Here is a 22,475-nt window from a genome sequence, read left to right on the forward strand (position 1 = left end):
AATGGAGAAACAAATGGTTTTTGTGAAAAGTTCAGGTACTGCTTTAATAGACATTCCCCTGAAGAATGCTGGCCCTAGGAAGAAGAGACAGACTGTCTCTATCATCACTTTTTAATCATTTATTGTACATTCCAAACCCCTGGCAAAACCCAAAAATACCCTATTGTTTCTTCATATCTCCACTTCCACCTTTCATAACACCTATGATTATGGTTTTCTTCTATTTTATAGTATTTGATGTGGACAGAACTATTATCCTAGAAGTACCTACTAATCTCAGTTTTCTTGGTTTCTTCTCTGCACTAAATGTCTGGTACTATATATTTACTTAGAAGCATGCTCATTTATTTTCCAAGTTGACAGCTAATAAATCACTATTAATAGGCTTTAATACTCCCTTAAGGACTCCCTTCTCCTTTCTTCCAACTTAAAGTTATCTCCCCAGGAAAAAAAAGGAATATTTTAGTAATGATGTTGTAGAAATAATCCTCTATGGCAAGTTTGATGTTCAGTGAGGTACATTTTTAAGCAGGCTTGTGGCTACCTATTTAATTTATGAATCAGGCAGACTCAAATCTGATGTTCTATTATTGCTTATTCTCTATTGATAAATCTTTAGGTGAACCTGTTTGAGGGGCTCTGGGGAATAATCTGTATACTCATGTTATCATTCTTCCCAAAAGGTATGTGACATATATATAAATTATAACCTTCCACTAGTGGTATTGTTTCCTCCGGGGATCTTCTATCCTGCTCTCCTCAGCCTAGATTCCAGTATCTTGAACCAGCTATGTTATATCATGCACAGGTACAAAACATTTTTACTGTTTTATAAATTAACACATCATACTTCTATCTTTGTTTTTCAACTATACAATAAATTATAATTTATATACTATACTATATTGTATACGATAAAATATTACATACAATAAAACTATTTTTATTTTCTGCCAGAACCTGTGGAAATAGGAAACATGTCTTTCTTTTGGTAATGACCCTCCAATATTGGGCTATTTTAACTGTGTGTGTGTGTGTGTGTGTTTTCTTTTAGTGTTTATTTATTTTTTTTGAGACAGACAGAGTGTGAGCGGGGGAGGGGCAGAGAGAGAGAGAGACACACACACAGAATCCGAAGCAGGATTCAGGCTCTGAGCTGTCAGCACAGAGCCTGATGCGGGGCTCGAACCCATGAACCACGAGATCATGACCTGAACCAAAGTGGGACGTCCAACCAACTGAGCCACCCAGCCGCCCCTTAACTGTGTTTTTGAAATGTCACCATGGGGGATATGGTTTTTAAAAATTCATAGTTAATGGGAATAAAAAGCACAGCATGGGTAATATAGTCAGTGATATTGTAATAGCATTGTATGGTGACAGCTACAGTGGTAGACATAGAATAATGTATATACTTGTCAAATCACTGTGTTATACATTTGAAACTAATGTAACATTGTGTATCAGCTACACTCAAATTTTAAAAAATTTAAAAAAAAACATTTATAGTTAATAAATATTTTGTGCAGTGGTACTGGTGCACTCAGCATTGTCCATTCTCTTTTGCTGTGCCCTAAAGAAAAATTAGTCAGTTGCTGACAACTAATTTAGGTCTACGTAGTATCTCTGATAAAAAGAACATTTTTTAGGGCACTTGGGTGGCTCAGTTGGTTAAGCATCCAACTCTTGATTTTGGCACAGGTCATGATCTCACTGTTTGTGAAATCAAGCCCCACATTGGACTCTGCACTGACAGTGCGGAGGCTGCTTGGGATTCTCTCCTCTCTCTGCCTCTACCCCGCTATCTATCTCTCTTAAAATAAATAAATAAGCTTAAAAAAAAGAGAACATTTTCTGGTAGATGAGGGGAGGTATTGCCAATTACATGAAACTGTAAGGAGTATTTATGATCCTCTCTAATTCTTTCACTTATAGACTGAAATTACTCTTTTTATTTTTTAAATGTTTATTTATTTATTTTTTTAAATATATTTTTTAAATATTTTTATTTATTTCTAGGAGAGAGAGAGACAGCGTGAGCAGGGGAGGGTCAGAGAGAGAGGGAGACACAGACTCCGAAATAGGCTCCAGGCTCTGAGCTGGCAGTCAGCACAGAGCCCGACGTGGGGCTCGAACCCATGAACCGCGAGATCATGACCTAAGCGAAAGTCGGACGCTTAACCGACTAAGCCACCCAGGCGCCCCAATGTTTATTTATTTTGAGAGAGACAGCAAGCACGTGTGTGACTGGGAGGAGGGGGGAGAGAGAGACAGAGACAGAGAGAGAGAGAGACAGAGAATGAATCCCAAGCAGACTCAGGCCCTTCAGTGCAGAGCCTGATATGGGGCTTGATCCCATGAACCTTGAAGTCATGACCTGAGCCGAAATCAAGAGTTGGACAGTTAACCAACTGAGCCATCCGGGTGCCCCTGAAATTACTCTTTTAGTCCACAAGTGTTGTAGACCCCTTTGGCATAACTTTAAGGACTATGCCAAGGTTCAAATATTTATAAACTAATGAAATAATTGTTTCCAGGCAAGAAAAGAAATAAATTTATAAGTTTCCCTTTTATCCTTTCTACTGTACCTTTTTTCTACATTAAGAAAACATGTTTTATATCAGTGACTGCTCTTGAGCCTTTATTAATTTTTTATAGGGAAAAATTAAAAACATTTCCTTCATTGTTTTTTCTTTTTTTTCAGGTAAAATTTACATATAGTTAAGTACATATCTTAAATATGCAACTCAATATTTGAGCCTCTATTAATTTTTATTCTTTGAGAGGAGTGTAGCACAGAAGAATAAAAACCCTAACTAGACAGCTGGGTATTTGTGTATGTCACATCTGCATATATTTACATTTAAAATGTACACTTTAGGGGCGCCTGGGTGGCTCGGTCAGTTAAGTGTCTGACTTCAGCTCAGGTCATGGTCTCACAGTCCGTGGGTTCGAGCCCCGCGTTGGGCTCTGTGCTGACAGCTCAGAGCCTGGAGCCTGCTTCGGATTCTGTCTCCCTCTCTCTCTGCCCCTCCCCTGCTCACTCTGTGTCTCTGTCTCTCAAAATAAAGACATAAAAAATTTTTTAAAAATGTACACTTTATATTTACACATTTCAAAAGCATTTAATGTTCCAAATTTCATTCTATTCTCCATTATAGGTATCGTAAAAATTTGACTGCTGCAAAGAAAAATGAGTTGGTACAAAAGGTATGGATGACAAAGCTGTGTATTAAATTACCATTGTTGAAAACTGAGTTCAGATATATATATGATCTATTGGGAATAAGATGAAAAAGGAGAATAGATGATAATGAGAATTTTTCTTTTCTTTACCAATAGACAAAATCAGAGTTCAATTTCAGCACCAAGACCTATCAAGAATTTAATCACTATTTGACAGCCATGGTTGGTTGCCTGTGGACATCCAAACCTTTTCAGAAAGGATTATATATTCACCATGAAATCTTAGAAAAAGCTGGAGTAGCGGAGTATAAAAACAGTTTAAATTTAGTTCATCACCCGGCTCTATTGAGTTATGCACTTTCCTTTCTGCTCCAGGTAAGGACATTTAAAGGATTTTTAGATTTTATATAGGAATGCTATAATGGCAGAAATAGGAAATGCAATAAATTTAGTTTTTCTGAATTGTAAGACATGTGTTCAGTCATTCCTTTTTTAGTGTCAGCTAGATTTTGGACATTGTGCTAGGTTCTGGAGATTCAAAGTTAATTTAAATAAATTTCTATCTTCCCAAGGAGGATAATCCTCCAGGCTTGGGTTTTTGACAAAGACAGACTTGTAAACATTATTACAATATAGTAAAGTGAAATGAGAAAACAGTACATTTGTGAGAAAGATGAGGGAGTGAGTGTTGGTTCAGTTCTGCTTCGGTAGAGATGATTCCAGGTAAGAAACAGCTGTGAAGAAGTGGAACCTCATAAAATCCTTCTAGACAAGATGAAAAATGTAGGCTACACCAAATACTGCTGATTTTGATGGCTATCAATATGCTGGCAGGGAGGGGGTACAGTCTTCTTAGGACTTTATCATCAGCTCTGTCATTTTCATCATTATCAGTGACTTGAGGAATTCAAATGGTGTGCATATCAAATGTGTGGATGACACAATATGATGGAATTACAAATACACTGATAGAATCTAGATTCAGAATTTCCTTAACAGATTGGAACATTGAGAAATCTAACAAAATGGAAAAGAAATGTACAGAATGGAGGAGATATTCATTGAATAAATGCTTAATATATGCATGCAATGAATCAGGTACTGTAGTGAACAAGACACATCTGGGTGTTCCGTGTTTGCAGTCTAGTTGGGGAAGTGGTCATTAAATAGACATTTTAGAGTAAAGAATGATGAGTAATATAGGGGAAGTACAAAGGGCATAGAAAAAATAAACAAGGGTGCTAACCCAGTTCAGGCTTTACAGAACTAGTGCTAATCAGAGCTTTGAATGATGAGCATGATCTTGCCAAGACGGAGGAGTATTTAAAGAAAAATGCAAAGATAGAACAAGGGACAGTAGACTTTTACCCTTAGAGGGCCAGATTGTAAATATTTTAGGGTTTGAGGCCATGTTGTCTCCATCAAGACTATTCAGCCTTGCTCTTGCAGCATCAAAGTAGCCATAGAGAGTGGGTAAACAAATAGGCTGAGTTGTGTTTTAATGGAAGTTTATTTACAGAAACAGGCATTGGGTTGGATGTGAAACCTGGGCTGTGGTTTACTGACCCCTATTTAGAGCTCACCATGTTTGGGGAACTTAAGTAGAATTGTAGGACTTAAACAGAATTCTGCATTAACTGAGCAGAAGTACCCAGGGTTTTTTTCTAAAGCATACATCCTTGATGCTTCCACCCTGAAATTCTGATTTTTTTTTAAATATTTTATTTATTTTTGAGAGAGACATAGAGACAGCATGAGCAGGGGAGGGTCAGAGAGAGAGGGAGACACAGAATCTGAAGCAACTCCAGGCTCTGAGCTGTCAGCACAGAGCCCGACGCGGGGCTCAAACCCACTAACGTGAGATCATGACCTGAGCTGAAGTCGGACGCTTAACCGACTGAGCCACCCAGGCGCCCCCCCTGAGATTCTGATTTAATAATAGGGTGACATCCGGAATCTGCTTTTTTAATATAATTATTGTGATATACAACCAGAGTTGAGAACCACTAGGCTAGACTGTAGCATCATAGTATATGAGGTTTTGAAATGTAGTCAAGGACCAGATGGTAAAAACAGTAATGTGTAGGCTTTCAGAAATGTATTGATTGATCTCAGTATTTGAATAAAAATTGTATTTTTAAGTACATAGAAGAATGTCAGAACTGTATAGTTTAGTGATTTTCTGATATTCGTTCTTCTTTCTCTGTTTTTCTCACCTTCGTAATAATTTGTCTGATATATCATATATATATATATATTCCAAAGTAGCCGTACCATTTTGCGTTTGTACCAACAGTGTGAGGATTCCATTTTCTCCATATCTTCCCCAAGACTTATTACTCTTCTTTTTATATTCCTGCCATCCTAGAGGGTATGATGCAGCATCTTATTGTGGTTTCCAATTTTCATTTCCCTGATAGCTGTTTATGTTCAGCATCTTTTTATGTGCTTATTGCCCATTGCCCATTATATATTTTCTTTGGAGAAAAGTCTGTTCAGACATTTTGCCCATTTTTTTAAGTTTATTTATTTTGAGAGAAAGAGATAACAAGCAGGGGAGGGGCGGGGGTGGCAGAGGATCCTCAGTGGGGACCGTGCTGATAGCAGAGACCTTTGATGCAGGGCTCGATCTCACGAACCATGATATCAAGACCTGAGCCAAAATCAAGAGTCAGACACTTAACTAACAGAGCCACCCAGGCATCCCCATTTTTTAGTTTACTTTTAATTTAAATTAGTTTATTTTGGGGGCGCCTGGGTGGCTCAGTCGGTTAAACATCTGACTTCAGCTCAGGTTATGATTTCGCAGTCCGTGGGTTCGAGCCCCAGGTGCTGACAGCTCAGAGCCTGGAGCCTGCATCAGATTCTGTGTCTCCCTCTCTTTCTGCCCTTCCCCCACTCATGCTCTGTCTCTCTCTCTCTCAAAAATAAACATTTAAAAATAAAAAATAAATTATTTCATTTTTAATTTAATGTATTTGTTTTATTGTTATTGACTCATTGAGAATCATTTCTATATTCTACTTTAAGTTAGTTATCAGATGAATGATTTACAAAAGTTTTCTATTTTTCGTCTTTGTTGCTAGCTTTTGAAGGACAAATTTTTTAATTTTGGTGAACTTTTAATTTATGATTTTTTTTCCTTTATCCCTTGTGGCTTTTTAAAAATGACTTTGTATGTCCTTGTCACCCCAGACCCTGCAATACCATTCTGTTCTCAATTTCTAGGACTTTGATTATTTATTTATTTAAATGTTTACTTTTGAGAGAGTGTCATGGGGCTTGAGCTCATGAACCAAGAGACCATGAACTGATCCAAAGTCGGATGCTCAACCAACTGAGCCACCCAGGTGTCCCAAGTTTGATTGTTTTAGATTCACCATACAAGTGGTATCATGGAGTATGTGTCCTCTTGTGTTTAGCTTATTTCACCTAGCATAATTTCTTTCAGGTTTATCCATGATGTCATAAGTGGAAGGATTTACTTCTTTTTTTATGTAAAAAATATTTATGCATTTTATTTTTTATTTTTTTATTTATATTATTTTATTTATTTTTTATAATTTACATCAAGTTAGTTAGCACATGGTGGAACAATGATTTCAGGAGTAGTTTCCTTAAGCCCCTTACCCATTTAGCCCATTCCACCTACCACAACCACTCCAGCAACCCTCTCTTTGTTCTCCGTATTTAAGAGTCTCTTATGTTTTGTCCCACTCCCTGTTTTTATATTATTTTTGCTTCCTTTCCCTTATGTTCACCTGCTTTGTACCTTAAAGTACTCATATGGGTACTCATATGACATCTGTCTTTCTCTGACTAATTTCGCTTAGCATAATACCCTCAAGTTCCATCCACATAATTGCAAATGGCAAAATTTCATTCTTTCTCATTGCCATGTAGTATTCCATTGTATATATAAACCACATCTTCTTGATCCATTGGTCAGTTGATGGACACTTAGGCTCTTTCCATGTTTTGGCTATAGTGGAGAGTGCTGCTATGAACATTGGGGTACATGTGCCCCTATGCGTCAGCACTCCTATATCCCTTGGGTAAATTCCTAGCAGTGTTATTGCTGGGTTATAGGAGAGTTTTACTGTTAATTTTTTGAGGAACCTCCACACTGTTTTCCAGAAGGGCTGCACCAGTTTACATTGTCACCAACAGTGTAGGAGGGTGCCCGTTTCTCCACATCCTCGTCAGCACCTAGAGTCCTCTGATTTGCTCATTTTAGCCACTCTGACTGGCGTGAGGTGGTATCTCAGCATGGTTTTGATTTGTATTTTCCTGATGAGGAGGGATGCTGAGCATCGATTCATGTGTCTGTTGGCCATCTGGATGCCCTCTTTGGAGAAATGTCTGTTCATATCTTCTGCCCATTTCTTCACTGGATTGTTTGTTTTTCAGGTGTGGAGTTTGGTGAGTTCCTTATAGATTATGGATACTACCCCTTTATCTGAAATGTCATTTGCAACTATCTTTTCCCATTCCATCGGTTGCCTATTAGTTTTATGGATTGTTTCCTTTGCTGTGCAGAAGCTTTTTGTCTTGATGAGGTCCCAATAGTTCATTTTGCTCTTGATTCCCTTGCCTTTTGGGATGTGTCAAGTAAGAAATTACTGCAGTTGAGGTCAAGGAGGTTGTTTCCTGCTTTCTCTTCTAGGGTTTTGATAGTTTCCTGTCTCACATTAAGGTCCTTTATCCATTTTGAGTTTATTTTTGTGTATGGTGTGAGAAAAAGATCTAGTTTCATTCTTCTGCATGTTGCTGTCCAGTTCTCCCAGCACCAGCTGTTAAAGAGGCTGTCTTTTTTCCACTGGATACTCCTTCTTGCTTTGTCAAAGATTTGTTGGCTGTACATTTGTGGGTCCAATTCTGAGTTCTCTGTTGTATTCCATTGGTCTATGTGTCTGTTTTTGTGCCAATACCATACTGTCTTGATGATTACAGCTTTGTAGTAGAGACTGATGTCTGGGATTGTGATGCCCCCCCCATTTTGGTTTTCTTCTTTAATACTACTTTGGCTATTCGGAGTCTTTTGTGGTTCCATACAAATTTTAGAATAGTTTGTTCTAGTTTTGAGAATAATGCTGTGCAATTCTGATTGGGATTGATTGAATGTGTAGATTGCTTTGGGTAGTTATGACATTTTAACAATATTTATTCTTCCAACCCATGAACATGGAATGTTTTCCCCTTTCTTTGTATCTTCTTCAATTTCCTTCATAAGTTTTCTATAGTTTTCATCATACAGATCTCATATATCTTTGGTTAGGTTTATTCCTAGGTATTTTATGTTTTTTTGTGCAATTGTGAATGGGATCAGTTTCTTGATTTCTCTTTCTGTTGCTTCATTGTTGGTGTATAAAAATGCAACTGATTTCTGTATGTTGATTTTGTACCCTGCGACTTTGCTGAATTCATGGATCCATTTTAGTAGGCTTCTGTTGGAGTCTGTCGAGTTTTCTATGTAGAGTTTCATGTGGTCTGCGAAAAGTGAAAGTTTGACTTCTTTGCCCATTCTGATGCCTTTTATTTCCTTTTGTTGTCTGATTGCTGATGTTAAGACTTCTAGCACAATGACACTGAGTGAGAATGGTGAGAGTAGACATACTTTTTGTGTTCCTGATCGCAGGGGGAAAGCTCTCAGGTTTTCCCCATTGAGGATGATGTTAGCTGAGGGCTTCTCATAGATGCCTTTTATGATGTTTAAGTAAGTTCTTTCTATCCCAATTTTCTCGAGGGTCTTCATTAACAAGGGATGCTGTATTATGTCAAATGCTTTTTCTGCATCTATGGACAGGATCATATGGTTTTTATCTTTTGTTGATGTGATATATCACATGGATTGATTTGCAAATATTGAACCAGCCCTGTGACCCAGGAATGAATCCCACTTGATCATGGTGGATAATTCTCTTTATGTGCTGTTGGATTCCATTTGCAAGTATCTTGTTGAGGATTTTCAAATCCGTATTCATCAAGGATTTTGGTCTGTAGTTGTCTTTTTTTGCTGGGTCTCTGTCTGCCTTGGGAATCAAAGTGATGCTGGCTTCGTAAAATGAGTCTGGAAGTTTTCCTTCGATTTCTATTTTTTGGAATAGCTTGAGAAGAATGGTTATTAACTCTGATTTAAATGTCTGGTAGAATTCCCCAGGGAAGCCATCTGGCCCTGGGCTCTAATTTGTTCTAATTTGTTGGGAGATATTGGATAACTGATTCACTTTCTTCACTAGTTATGGGTCTGTTCAGGTTTTCTGTCTCTTCCCGTGTGAATTTTGGTAGTGAGTGTGTGTTTAGGAATTTGTCTATTTCTTCTAAGTTGTCTAGTTTGTTGGCATATAATTTTTCATAGTATTCCCTGATAATTACTTGTATTTCTGAGGGGTTGATTGTAATAAGTCCATTTTCATTCGTGATTTTGTCTATTTGAGTGCTCTCTCTTTTCTTTTTGAGAAGCCTGGCTAGAGGTTTATCAGTTTTGTTTATTTTTTCAAAAAACCAACTCTTGGTTTCATTGATCTATTTAGCTGTTTCTTTGGTTTCTATATTGTTTATTTCTGACCTGATTTTTATTATTTCTCTTCTCCTACTGGGTTTGGGGTCCTCTTATTGCTCTCCTTCAAGTTCCTTAGGTGCGCTGTTAGATTTTGCACTTGCACTTTTTCTAATTCTTGAAATAGGCCTGGAGAGCAATGTACTTTCCTCTTAGGACTGCCTTTGCTGCATCCCATAGAGTTTGGTTTGTTGTATTTTCATTTTCATTTGTTTCCTTATATTTTTCATTTCTTCTCTAATTGCCTAATTGGCCCATTCGTTCCTTAGTAGTGTGTTTTTTAACTTCCATGTTTTTGGAGATTTTCCAGACCTCTCCCTGAGATTGATTTCAAGTTTCATAGCATTGGGATCTGAAAGTGTGCATGGTATGATCTCAGTTCTTTAAATTTATTGAGGGCTGCTTTATGTCCCAGTATGTGATCTATCTTGGTGAATGTGCCATGTGCACTTGAGAAGAAAGTGAATTCCATATCCTCAGGACGCAGAGTTCTAAATCTATCTGTCAAATCCATCTGGTCCAATGTGTCATTCAAGTCCATAGTTTCTTAAGTGATTTTCTGTCTAGTTGATCTGTCCATTGCTGTAAGTGGAATATTAAAGTCCCCTGCTATTAGCACCTTCTAATCCATAAGATTGTTTCTGTTTGTGATTAATTGTTTTATATATTTAGGTGTTCCCATCCAAGTATAGCTACTCCAGCTTTCTTTTGACTTCCAGTAGCATGATAGATATTTCTCCATCCCCTTACTTTCAATCTGATGTTGTCCTCCAGTCTAAAATGAGTTTCTTGTAGACAGCAAATAGATGGGTTTTGTTTTTTTAACCATTCTGCTCCCCTGTGTCTTTTGATTTGAGCATTCAGCCCATTTACATTCAGTGTTATTATTGAAATATGTGGGTTTGGAGTCATTGTGTCCTTTGTGGGATTCATGCTTGTGGTGGTGTCTCTGGTACCTTGCGTTTCTTGCGACATTTCCCTCAGAGAGTCCCCCTCAGGATTTCTTGTAGGGCTGGTTTAGTGGTGATGAATTCCTTCAATTTTTTTTTTTTTTGTTTGAAAAGACTTTTATCTCTCCTTGTATTCTGAATGGTAGGCTTGCTGGATAGAGGATTCTTGGCTGCATATATATTCTGTTCATCACATTGAAGATTTCCTGCCATCCCTTTCTGGCCTGCCAAGTTTCAATTGTTAGGTCTGTCACCACTCTGATAGGTCTCCCTTTGTATGTTAGAGCCCTTTTCTCTCTAGCTGCTTTCAGAACTCTCTCTTTGTCCTTATGTTTTGCCAGTTTCAATATATTATGTCATGCAGAAGATCAATTCAAGTTACATCTGAGGGGAGTTCTCTGTGTCTCTTGGATTTCAGTGTCTGTTTCCTTCCCCAGATTGGGGAAGTTCTCTTTTATAATGTGTTCAAGGACTCCTTCAGCACCATTCCCTCTCTCTACCTCTTCTTGAATTCCTATGAGACGGATATTTTTCCATTTGATTGTATCGCTTAGCTCTGGAACTGTCTTTTCGTGTTCCTCGATCAGTTTATCTCTCTTTTTCTCAGCTTCCTCTTTTTCTATAATTGTGTCTTCTAAATCACTTATTCTCCTTTCTGCCTCTTCAATCCGTGCATTGGATGCCTCCATTTTATTATGTATCTCATTTATAGCATTTTTTAAATTCATCACAACTATTTTTAAGCTCCATAGTCTTTGTAGCAATAGTTTCTCTGATGTCTTCCATGCCTTCTAAATTGTTGTTCCCAGTTATGTTGCTTATATCTGTTTTTGAGCAGTTCTTTAGCTGTCATTTCTTCCGGGAATTTCTTTGGAGGAGAGTTCTTCTGTTTCATCATTTTGGTTAGCTTTCTATCTCTTGTTAGTTGTAAAAGCTTGTTATGCACTCTGCACCTGCGAGTGCTACTGTATTAAAGAGGACTCTTTGACTGTCCAGGGCCTGTCTCTTCAGGAAGTGTTCTTTGAATGGTGTCTCTTGGTTTCTCTTGTTGAGACTTTGGTTATTTTATTTTCCTACTCGTAGTTTTATTTGGGACTCTACACCATGTGTTTTTTGGCTTGTTTCTTGAGGTAGCCCTGGAAAAGAAAACAGACAGACAAACACGTATGGAACAAAGGCACAGATATGCACAGACAAATCCAACAAACGTACAAACTGAAAGGGAAAAAGAAAAAAAGGAAGGGACCAAAAAAAGGAGGAAGGAGAGAAGACAAGTAACAAAAATTAAAATTAAAAAAGATGAAAATAAAAGAAAAAAGAAAAAGCCCAAAAGACAAAGGACAGTCTAAAAGCAGAGAACCAGAAATCCCAAGAACACGTAAAGAGCTGGGTGCATGCAGTGCTCATGGAAGAGCATATACAAAGAGAGAAATGACGGGGTGGGGAGGAAGCGAAATTGGAAATGAAATGACCAGGCACAAAGACTAAAAGGCTTGATTCAGAGGGAGACATCATAGAATATAGTTAGAGGCAAGGAGAAAGAAACAAAGATAAGAATCTTACTCAGAGAAACTATATAGTGTGATTACTCCAGAGAGAGAGAGAGAGAGATAAAAAGGTAGTGGTGGAGGTGTAGAATGTACATCTAGCGAATGGATTAAATGTGACTGTTTAAGCAAACCAGTGATCAGAGAGTCCTGTCCTGCAGAGTGGAGGGTTACGAATGAGACAAGGGAGATGTATCTGAATAGAAAGAATTGATGTAGAATTAATCACGGCGGTGCGTCCATGTTGGTCTTGCCCCAGGCTCAGTTGGGGGAAAAAAGCAGCTTTCTAGGGGGGATGGGCATCGTTTGGTGTAGGCAGGTCTTAGCCTCCACAGCTTCCCACCAGCAGCTCCCTGAGGCCCCATCTTTGTGGTTGTGGGGAGAAAAATGGCAGCGTCCCAGTCCCTTCTCAGACCAAGCGTTGCAAATCGTTCTTTTGGGTCCGATTTCCCTGTGCTGCGGGTGTAGCCAAAGTGGGCTGTGTTCTATGTCCCACGCCCGCCTTGTTTCTAGGTCCCAGTCTCCGTGCTTTATTGATACTGCCCGAAACACAGTCCTGCAGGTCACTGCTTCTCCATTGCTGAGGGTCAAGCTGGAGGTGGCAGGGAGCGACGTAGCCTCAGATCCGCCGGGGTCAAGCAGCAGCACAGCCTGGGATCGGCCGCCTCCGCGCTGCCAGGGGTCAAGACGGGAACTCAGCCTCGGGCTGCTGCCTCCACGCATCTGGGGATGGTGCCAGGAGCACAGCAGAGCAGTTCTTCCTGGCATCATCTGAGACTGGGGGCACCCAGTTCAATGTCAGCACCCCAGCTAGAACTAGAAACACTCTCCTTCCAAGCCGAGGTTTTTCTCTTCTCCAGGGACAGTTCTATGAGCAGGTACACCCGCTCTTTCTTTCCTCCCCCATTCACCGCGGCTGCCTGCAAGGAGGGGCTCCCACTCCTCCCTCCATGTCTCCAGTCCCATCCCGCTTTTATCTTCCCAAGTTGGCACTCACGCACTTATGAGGTTGCCTTCCCAGTGTACTCTCTTGATCTTCCCAAATTCCTGTGGCTCAGTGTCCTATGACTTCAGGCCTTCTCTGTTTGAGTGATAGGTGTGAGCATAATGCACAGAGCTCACTACTTCTCTGCCATCTTGCTTCTACCCTCGATCTATGTCTATTCTTATACCAGTACAAAACTGTCTTGACTCTAGCTTTGAAATAAGGAAATATGGGACCTCCAGCTTTGTTCTTTTCCAAGATTGCTTTGGCTATTCCTGTTCTCTTGAAATCTCATATGAATTTTAGAATCAGCTTGTCAGTGTCTACAGAGAACTAGCTGGGATAGTGATAGGCAACACCTTGAATTCCTAGGTGAATTTGAATAGTATTGCCATCCTAAAAATGTTGTTTTCTGATCTGTGAACATAGGATATCTTTCCATCTATTTAGGTCCTCTTTAGTTTTTGTCAATAGTGTTTTATAGTTTTCACAGTATAAGTTTTATGTTTCTTTTGTTCGATTTATTCCTAGTTACTTTTGTTTTTTGATGTTATTATAAATGGAATTGTTTTCTTTCTTTTTTGGAGTATATTTGACACAGTATTACTTTAGTTTCCGATTTATAACAGATTGATTCAGCAAGTTTATATATTAGGCTATGTGCACCACAAGTGTAGTTAGTATTTGTCCCATTACATGTCTAAGGCAGTATCATTGACTGTATTCCTTATGTAGGTCTTTTGTTCACATGACTTATGCATTTGATAACTGGAAGCCTATATCCCCCATTCCTCTTCAGCCATTTTGCCCGACCTCCCACTCTCTCCCCTTTGGCAGCCATCAGTTTGTTCTCTGTATTTATAGGCCTGATTCTGCTTATTGTTTATTCATTTCTTGTTCTTGTTTTTTGTTTTTCATGTATGAGTGAAGTCATATGGTATTTGTCTTTCTCTAACATATAACACTTAGCATTATACCCTCTTGAGCCAGCATGTTGTTGCAAATGGCACAGTCTCATTCTTTTTTATGACTGAGTAATATTCATGTGCGTGTGTGTGTGTGTGTGTGAGTGATACATATATATCACATCTTATTTATCCATTTGTCTGTGGATAGTCATTTGGATTGCTTCCATATCTTGGCTATTGTAAATAATGCTGCAGTAAACTTAGGGGTGGATGTATCTTTTGAAATTAGTGTTTTTGTTTTCTTTGTAAATACCCAGTAGAAGAATTACAGGATCATGTGGTAATTTTATTTTTTAATTTTCTGAGCAACCTCCATACTGCTTTCCATAGTCACTATACAAGCTTGTATTTCTACTAACAGTGTATGAGGGTTTCTTTTTTTTTTTCATATTCTTGCCAACACTTTTTATTTATTGTCCTTTCGATTTTAGCCATTCTGAAAGATATATTGTGGTTTTGATTTGCTTTTCCTTGATGATAAGTGATGTTGAGCATCTTTTCATGTGTATGTTGGCCATCTATATGTCTTCTGTGGAAAAATACCTATTTATGGCCTCTGCTAACTTTTAAATTGGATTATTTGTGTTTTTTGGTGTTGAGTTGTATAGGTTCTTTATATATTTTGGATACTAGCCACTTATCAGTGATATCATTTGCAAATACCTTCTCCTATTCAGTAGGGTGCCTTTTTGTTTTGTTCATCGCTTCCTTTGCTGTGAAAAAGCTTTTTATTTTGATGTGGTCCCATTTGTTTACTTTTGCTTCCCTTGCCTCAGGAGACATATTTAGAAAAGTATTGCTATGGCCAATACTAGAGAAATTACTGCCCATGTTTTCTACTAGGGTTTTTATGGTTTCAAGTCTCACATTTAAGTCTTTAATGCATTTTATTTTTGTGTATGGTAGAAGAAAGTGGTCCAGTTTGAGTCTTTTGCATGTAGACGTCAAGTTTTCCCAGCACCATTTGTTGAAGAGAATGTCTTCCTCATTGTATAATCTTGCCTTCTTTGACATAGATTAATTAAGCATATAATCATGGGTTTATTTCTGGACTCTATTTTGTTCCATTGATCTATGTGTCTGTTTTTGTGCTAGTACCATACATTTTGATTACTACAACTTTGTAGTGTATATGAAATCTGGATTTGTGATCCCTCTAGCTTTGTTCTTCTTTTTCAAGGTTGCTTTGGGGGTGCCTGAATGGTTCAGTTGGTGGAGCATGTGACTCTTGATCTCGGGGTTGTGGATTTGAGCCCCATGTTGCGTGTAGAGATTATTGAAAAATAAAATATTTTTTAAAAATTGCTTTGGCTACTCAGGATCTATTGTGGTTGCATATAATTTTTGGATTATTTTTTCTATTCTGTTAAAAAATGCTGTTGGTATTTTGATGGGTATTGTATTAAATCTCTTGATTCCTTTGGGTAGTATATTTGTTCTCCCAGTCAATGAGCATGGAATATCTTTCCATTTGTTTATGTCATCTTCAACTTCTTTCATCAGTGTTTATACTTTTCAGAGTACAGCTCTTTCAACTCTTTAAGTTTATTCCTAGGTATTTTATTATATTTTTTGGTGCAATTGTAAATAGTGTTGCTTTCTTAATTTCTCTCTCTGCTACTTCATTATTGGTGTATAAAAATGCTACCACTTTCTGGGTATTAATTTTATATCCTGAGACCTTTCTGAATTCATTTATCAGTCCTGGTACTTTTTTGGTGGGATCTTTAGGGTTTTCTATATATAGTATTATGTCATCTGTAGTTTTCTTTGTGTATGTACGTGTGGCATCTTTGGGTGGTTTTGGTATCAGGGTAATGCTGGCCTCATAGAATGTATTTGGAAGCTTTTCTTGCTCTTCTATTTTTTGGAATAGTTTGAGGAGAATAGGCAATAAGTCTTCTTTAAAAGATTGGTAGTGCTTCCAGACTCATTCTGTGAAGCCTGCATTACGTTGATTCCCAAACCAGACAAAGACCCCACTAAAAAGGAGAATTACAGGCCAATATCCCTGTTGAACATGGATGCAGAAATTCTCAACAAAATACTAGCAAATCAATTTCAACTGTATATTAAAAGAATTATTCATCATGATCAAGTGGAATTCATTCCTAGGATGTGGAACTCATTCAATTTTCACAAATCAATCAATGTGATACATTGCATTAATAGAAGAAAGGATAAAGACCATATGATCCTGTTAACTAATACAGAAAAAGTGTTTGACAAAATACAGCACCCTTTCTTAATAAAAATCCTCAAGAAAGTCGAGATAGAAGGAACATACTTAAGCATCATAAAAGCCATATATGAAAAGCTCACAACTAATATCATCTTCAGTGGGGGAAGACTGAGAGCTTCCCCCTGAGATTAGGAACACGACAGGGATGTCCACTCTCACCACTGTTGTTTAACATAGTGCTGGGAGTCCTAGCATCAGCAATCAGACAACAAAAGGAAATAAAAGGCATCCAGATTGGCAAAGAAGTCAGCCTTTCACTCTTTACAGATGGCATGATACTCTACATGGAAAACCAGAAAGACTCCATCAAAAAACTGCTAGAACTGATACATGAATTCAGCAGAGTCACAGAATATAAAATCAATGTACAGAAATTGATTGCATTTCTATACACCTACATTGAATGTTGAAGAAAAGTGACAAGAATTGATAAGTTTGGTCTTTTTCTTTTTTCTTTTAAGTTTGTTTTTGAGAGATAGAACGCATGCATGTGCAAGCAGGGGAGGAGGAAGGGCAGAGAGAGAGGGACACAGAGGATCTAAAGCAGGCTCTGTGCTGACAGCAGTGAGCCTGATGCACGGCTCAAACTCATGAACCGTGAGATCATGACCTGAGCTGAAACCAAGAGTCGGGTGATTGACTGAGCCACTCAGCACCCCAAGTTTGTTTTTTTCTTGATCATTAGGGAAATAATTTCATTTTTCTGCAGTGTAATATTAGGGATTTCCATGGATTCCCCTTTAACATGATAAAGAACTGCCGTTCTGTTTTTAGTTTGTTGAATGTTTTTTATCATGAAACAGTGTTGGATTTTGTGAAATGCTCTTTCTGTAACTACAGTCGTGATCATGTGGTTCCTGCCTTTGATTGTTTTGTTAAAGCTATATTATCTTAATATATATTCAGATATTTAACCACCTTTGCATTCCTGGGATACATCCTGCTTGGTCATGGATTTAACATGTTGTCAAATTTGGTTTCCTGGTAGTTTGTAGATGATAAGGGATATTGGATTTTCCTAGTGAGGTCTTTGTCTGGTTTGGGTTTCAGATTAGTTCTGGCTTCATAGAATAAGTTAGGAATTATTCTTTTTCCTACTCTTTGGAAAAGTTTGTGAAGGATTGGCATTAATTCTTCTTTAAATATCTGAGATTTTTCAGTGAAGCTATCTGATCATGGGCTTTTATTACTGGGAAGATTTTAAGTTACTATTCAATCTCTTGTTACAGTTCTTTTAACCTACTATATTTCTTCCTGAGTCATTCTCACCATTTAGTTGTTTATCTAGAATTTGTCCATTTCATATAATTTATATCATTTATTGATTATATCATTATTGATATATATACCTCACAATACCTTTTATTTCTGTAAAGTTGGTAGTGATGCCCCCCCTTTTATTCCTGATTTTAGTAATTCAAATCTTCTTTCTGTATTAGCTGAAGTTTGTCAATATTGCTGACCTTTTCATATACCTAGTTTTTGGTTTCACTGCTTTTTCTCTACTTAATTTTTTAAAATTTTAATTGTGGTTAAATACACATAATATAAAATTTACCAACTTAACCATTTTAAGTATACATTTTAATGACATTAAAAACATTTACATTGTTGTGCTGCCATTGTCACTTTGTATCTGCAGAACTTGTCATCTTGTAAAACTGAAACTCCATACCTATTAAACCATAACTCCCTATTCCCTTCTCCCCACAGCCCTTTGTAGCCTTCATCCTGTTTTTAGTCAGTGAATGTGACTCTAGATACTCATATAAATGCAATCATACAGTGTTTGTCCTTTTGTAAATAGCTTACTTTACTTAGTATGTCTTCAAGGTGCATACCTAATATAGCATCTGTACAAATATACTTCCTTTCTCAAGGTTGAGTAATATTCCACTGTATATATATACTGCATTCTGTTTATCTGTTCATCTTTTTTTAATATCTGAATCCCTCTTTATTTAAAAAATGTTTCCATTTCAGTATAGTTGACAAAATATTACATTAGTTTAAGTTGTACAACATAGTGATTCAACCTTTCTATACAATATGTTATGCTCATCACAAGTGTAGCTACCATGTGTCACCATATAATGCTGTACCTTTTATTTCCATGACTTAATTCATTTGATAACTGGAAGCCTATATATCCCACTCCTCATACCCCCCCTTCTTTCTGGCAGCCATCAGTATCTCTGTATTTATAGGTCTAATTCTGCTTTTTGTTTGTTTGTTTATTCATGTTTAGTTTTTTAGATTACACATGAGTGAAATAATGGTCTTTGTTTTCCTTTGTCTGACTTGTTTTACTTAGCATAATATGCTCCAGATCTACCCATGTCTGTTTTTACTTTGATGGATACTTGGATTCCTTTCCACTTTTGGCTCTTGAAATTAATGCAGCCATGAATGTGGGTATAAAGTTATATGTTCAAGTCCTTCCTTCCAGTTCTTTCGGGTATATAGCCAGAAGTGGAATTGCTGGATCATATGGTAATTCTATTTATATTTTTTTGAAGAAACACTACTGTTTTCCATAGGTGTGTCCATATTAATTTTATATTCATATCAGCAGGACACAAGGATTCCAATTTATCCATGTTCTCACCAACACTTCTTATTTTCCCTTTGATTTTTTTTTAAATAGCCATCCTATGGATGTGAGGTATCTCACTGTGGTTTTACTTCTCATTTCCCTAATGATTAGTATGTAGAGCATCTTTTGATGTGTTCATTGGTCGTCTGTATATCTTTGGAGGAATGTCTGTTCAAGTCCTTAGCCCATTTTTTTTCAAATCAAGTTATTTATTTTTCTGTTGTTGAGTTGCATGAGTTCTTCATATAAAAAGTCTGGGGGTGCCTGGGTGACTCAGTTGGTTAAGCGTCTAGCTCTTGATCTCAACTCAGGTCATGATCTCACAGCCTGTGATGTTGAGCTCTGTGTCAGGGTCTGCACTAACAACATGGAGTCTACTTAGGAATCTCTCTCTCCTTCTCTCTGCCCCTGCCCCCACTCATGTGCACATGCTGTCTTTCTCTCTCGAAATAAATAAACTTTTAAAATAATAACTAAAAATTAAAAATCTGGATATTTACCCCTTATCAGATAAACAATTTACAGAATTTCCCCTCTATCTGTAGGTTGCCTTTTCATTCTGTTAATTGTGCCTGTTGATAGGTAGAAGGTTTCAAGATTAATGTAGTCTCATTTGCCTTTTTTTCTGTTTTGTTTTTTGTTTTTGTTTTTTTGCTTTTGTTGCCTGTACTTTTGGTGTCATATCCAAGACATCATTGCATAATCCAGTGTCATAAAACTTTCCTCCTATGTTTTCTTCTAGGAATTTTATAGTTCTAAGTCTTATTTGTAGGTTTATAATTTATTTTGAGTTAAATCTTGTATATGGTATAATGTAAGTGGTCACCTCTATTCTTCTGCTTGTGAATATCCAGTTTTCCCAGCACTACTTGTTGGAGAGACTGCTCATTCCCCTTTTAAGTGATTTTCAAACCTTTTTCAAAGATTATTTGACCATATACTACATGAGGGTTTATTTCTCAGCTCTCTGTACTATTCCACTGGTATATGGGTCTGTCTTCATGCTAGTACCATACTGTTTTAATTACTGTAACTTTGTAGTGAGTTTTGGAATCAGGAAGTTTGAGAGACTCCTGTGGGTCCACTTATATGCAGAATTTTTTCTTTCTTTTTTCTTTTCTTTTTTAATTAAAAAAGTTACTCATTTATTTAATTTTGAGAGAGGGAGAAAGAGAATGAACATGAGCAGGTGTGAGGCAGAGAACGGGAGACAGAAGATTTGAAGCAGGTTCTGTGCTGTGAACAGAACCCAATGCGGGACTCCAACCCACGATCATGAGATCATGACCTGAGCTTAAACCAGGAGTTGGTCACTTAACTGACTGAGCCACCCAGGCATCCCCAAATTTTTTTTTCAACAAATACAGTACAGTTCTGTAAATGTATTTTCCTTATGGTTTTCTTAATAACATTTTTTCCTCTAGCTTATTTTATTATGAGAATACAATATATAATATGTATAAAATATGTGTTAATCGACTGTTATTTGTAAGGCTTCTGGTCAACGGTATGCTATTAGTAGTTTAGTTTTGGGAGAGTCAAAGTTATATACAGATCTGTTGACTGTGCCAGGGTTGGTGCTCCTAAACTACCCCATATTCAAGGGTCACCTGTAATTTCTTGCTGTGAGTTTACTTTGCTTTCCTGTTTCTGTTTTCTTAAGGCAGTAGTTTAGATTATTGAATTGAGAACTTCCTCATTCTTTTTTCTAAGTTTATTTATTTATTTTGAGAGAGAGAGTGCAAGTGGAGGAGGAGCATGAGAGGGAGAGAATCCCAAGCAGGCCTAAGCTGAAGTCAGAAGCTTAATCAACTGAGCAACCCAGGCGCTCCTCCTTCATTCTAAAAGTAGGTGTTTACAGCCCTGACCTTTCAGCCACACTCAAATAGGAAGGATCAGGTCACATGCCCTAGACACTTGTGGTTCTTACAGAATTTTAGTAGATTTTCTTGAATAAATATCGTTATCTATGCACATTGGTACAACCTTAGGACAATTTCCAGGGACTTTAAATGCTGGTTTTTAAAATGGTCTGCGAAGTAGTCTCATTTTCTGGGGAGTGTGTCGATAAAACTAATGATCTTACGCTGGAAGTGGAACTCCATATAGATATTTGTTATCATAAAACAGCCACGTTCAGTTTCTTGAATATCCTTCTAAAGACATATTGTATATATCTGCATAAATGATCTTTTACAACACTATATACTATATCTACTTTACTGCCTCTTGAATTTTTGACTTAATATCTTGGCTTTGTTTCATTTTTGTATACAAAGGACTGTCTCATTCTTTTTATTGTCTCCATAGTATTCAATCATGTGAGTCGATATTAAAGTTAAGCTTGTAAGTTGAACATTTAAATTCTTTTGAGTTGTGTTATAAAATTATACTCTAATGAACATTCTTTTTTAATTTTTTCTTAGTTTGTTGTCAAATTGTTTCCATATAACACCCAGTGCTCATCCCCACAAGTGCCCTCCTCCATGCCCATTACCCCCCTTAACTCCCCCCCCATCAGCCCTCAGTTTGTTCTCGGCATTCAAGAGTCTCTCATGGTTTGCCTCCCTCCCTCTCCCCCACTATTTTCCCCCTTCTTCTCCCCCAGGGTCCTCTGTTAAGTTCCTCCTAATCCTCCTATAAGTGCAAACATATGGTACCTNCTCCCTTTCCACGCCCATCTCCCCCCTTCTTCTCACACCCATCAGCAGTTAAGTTCCTCCTATTCCTCCGGAGTCTCTCATGGTTTGCCTCCCTCCCTCTCCCCCACTATTTTCCCCCTTCTTCTCCCCCAGGGTCCTCTGTTAAGTTCCTCCTAATCCTCCTATAAGTGCAAACATATGGTACCTGTCCTTCTCTGCCTGACTTATTTCACTCAGCATAACACCCTCAAGTTCCATCCATGTTCCTACACGTGGCCAGATTTCATTCTTTCTCATTGCCATGTAGCATTCCATTCTATAGATAAACCACATCTTCTTGATCCATTCGTCTGTTGATGGACACTTAGGCTCTTTCCATGTTTTGGTTATTGTTGAGAAAGCTGCTATGAACATTGCGGTCCATGTGCCCCTATGCATCAGCACTCCTGTATCCCTTGGGTAAATTACTATAAGTGCTACTGCTGAGTCCTAGGGGAGTTCTGTTGTTAATTTTTTGAGGAATCTCCACAGTTTTCCAGAGAGGCTGCACCAGTTTACATTCCCACCAACAGTGTAGGAGGGTGCCTGTTTCTCCACATCTTTGTCAGCATCTAGAGTCCTCTGATTTGCTCATTTTAGCCACTCTGACTGGCTTGAGGTGGGATCTCAGTGTGGTTTTGATTTGTATTTCCCTGATGATGAGAGATACTGAACATCGTTTCATGTGTCTGTTGGCTATCTGGATGTCCTCTTTGGAGAAGTGTCTGTTCATGTCTTCTGCCCATTTCTTCACTGGATTA

General features: G+C 37.8%; 1 protein-coding gene across 2 annotated transcripts in view; it reads left to right on the plus strand.

Annotated features, from left to right (window-relative positions):
• The window catches only part of CENPI (centromere protein I), an 80,115-nt gene that overhangs the window by 47,441 nt on the left and 10,199 nt on the right, over positions 1–22,475 (plus strand). For both annotated transcript variants that reach the window (XM_039218077.1, XM_039218078.1), the window contains exons 17-19: positions 684–808; positions 3,162–3,210; positions 3,343–3,561. In XM_039218077.1, coding sequence (XP_039074008.1) covers positions 684–808; positions 3,162–3,210; positions 3,343–3,561 — 393 coding nt within the window. The remainder of the gene's footprint in view (positions 1–683; positions 809–3,161; positions 3,211–3,342; positions 3,562–22,475) is intronic.

This window comes from Hyaena hyaena, unplaced genomic scaffold (assembly GCF_003009895.1).
Source record: "Hyaena hyaena isolate Hyena2069 unplaced genomic scaffold, ASM300989v1 scaffold_744, whole genome shotgun sequence".
NCBI lineage: Eukaryota > Metazoa > Chordata > Mammalia > Carnivora > Hyaenidae > Hyaena > Hyaena hyaena.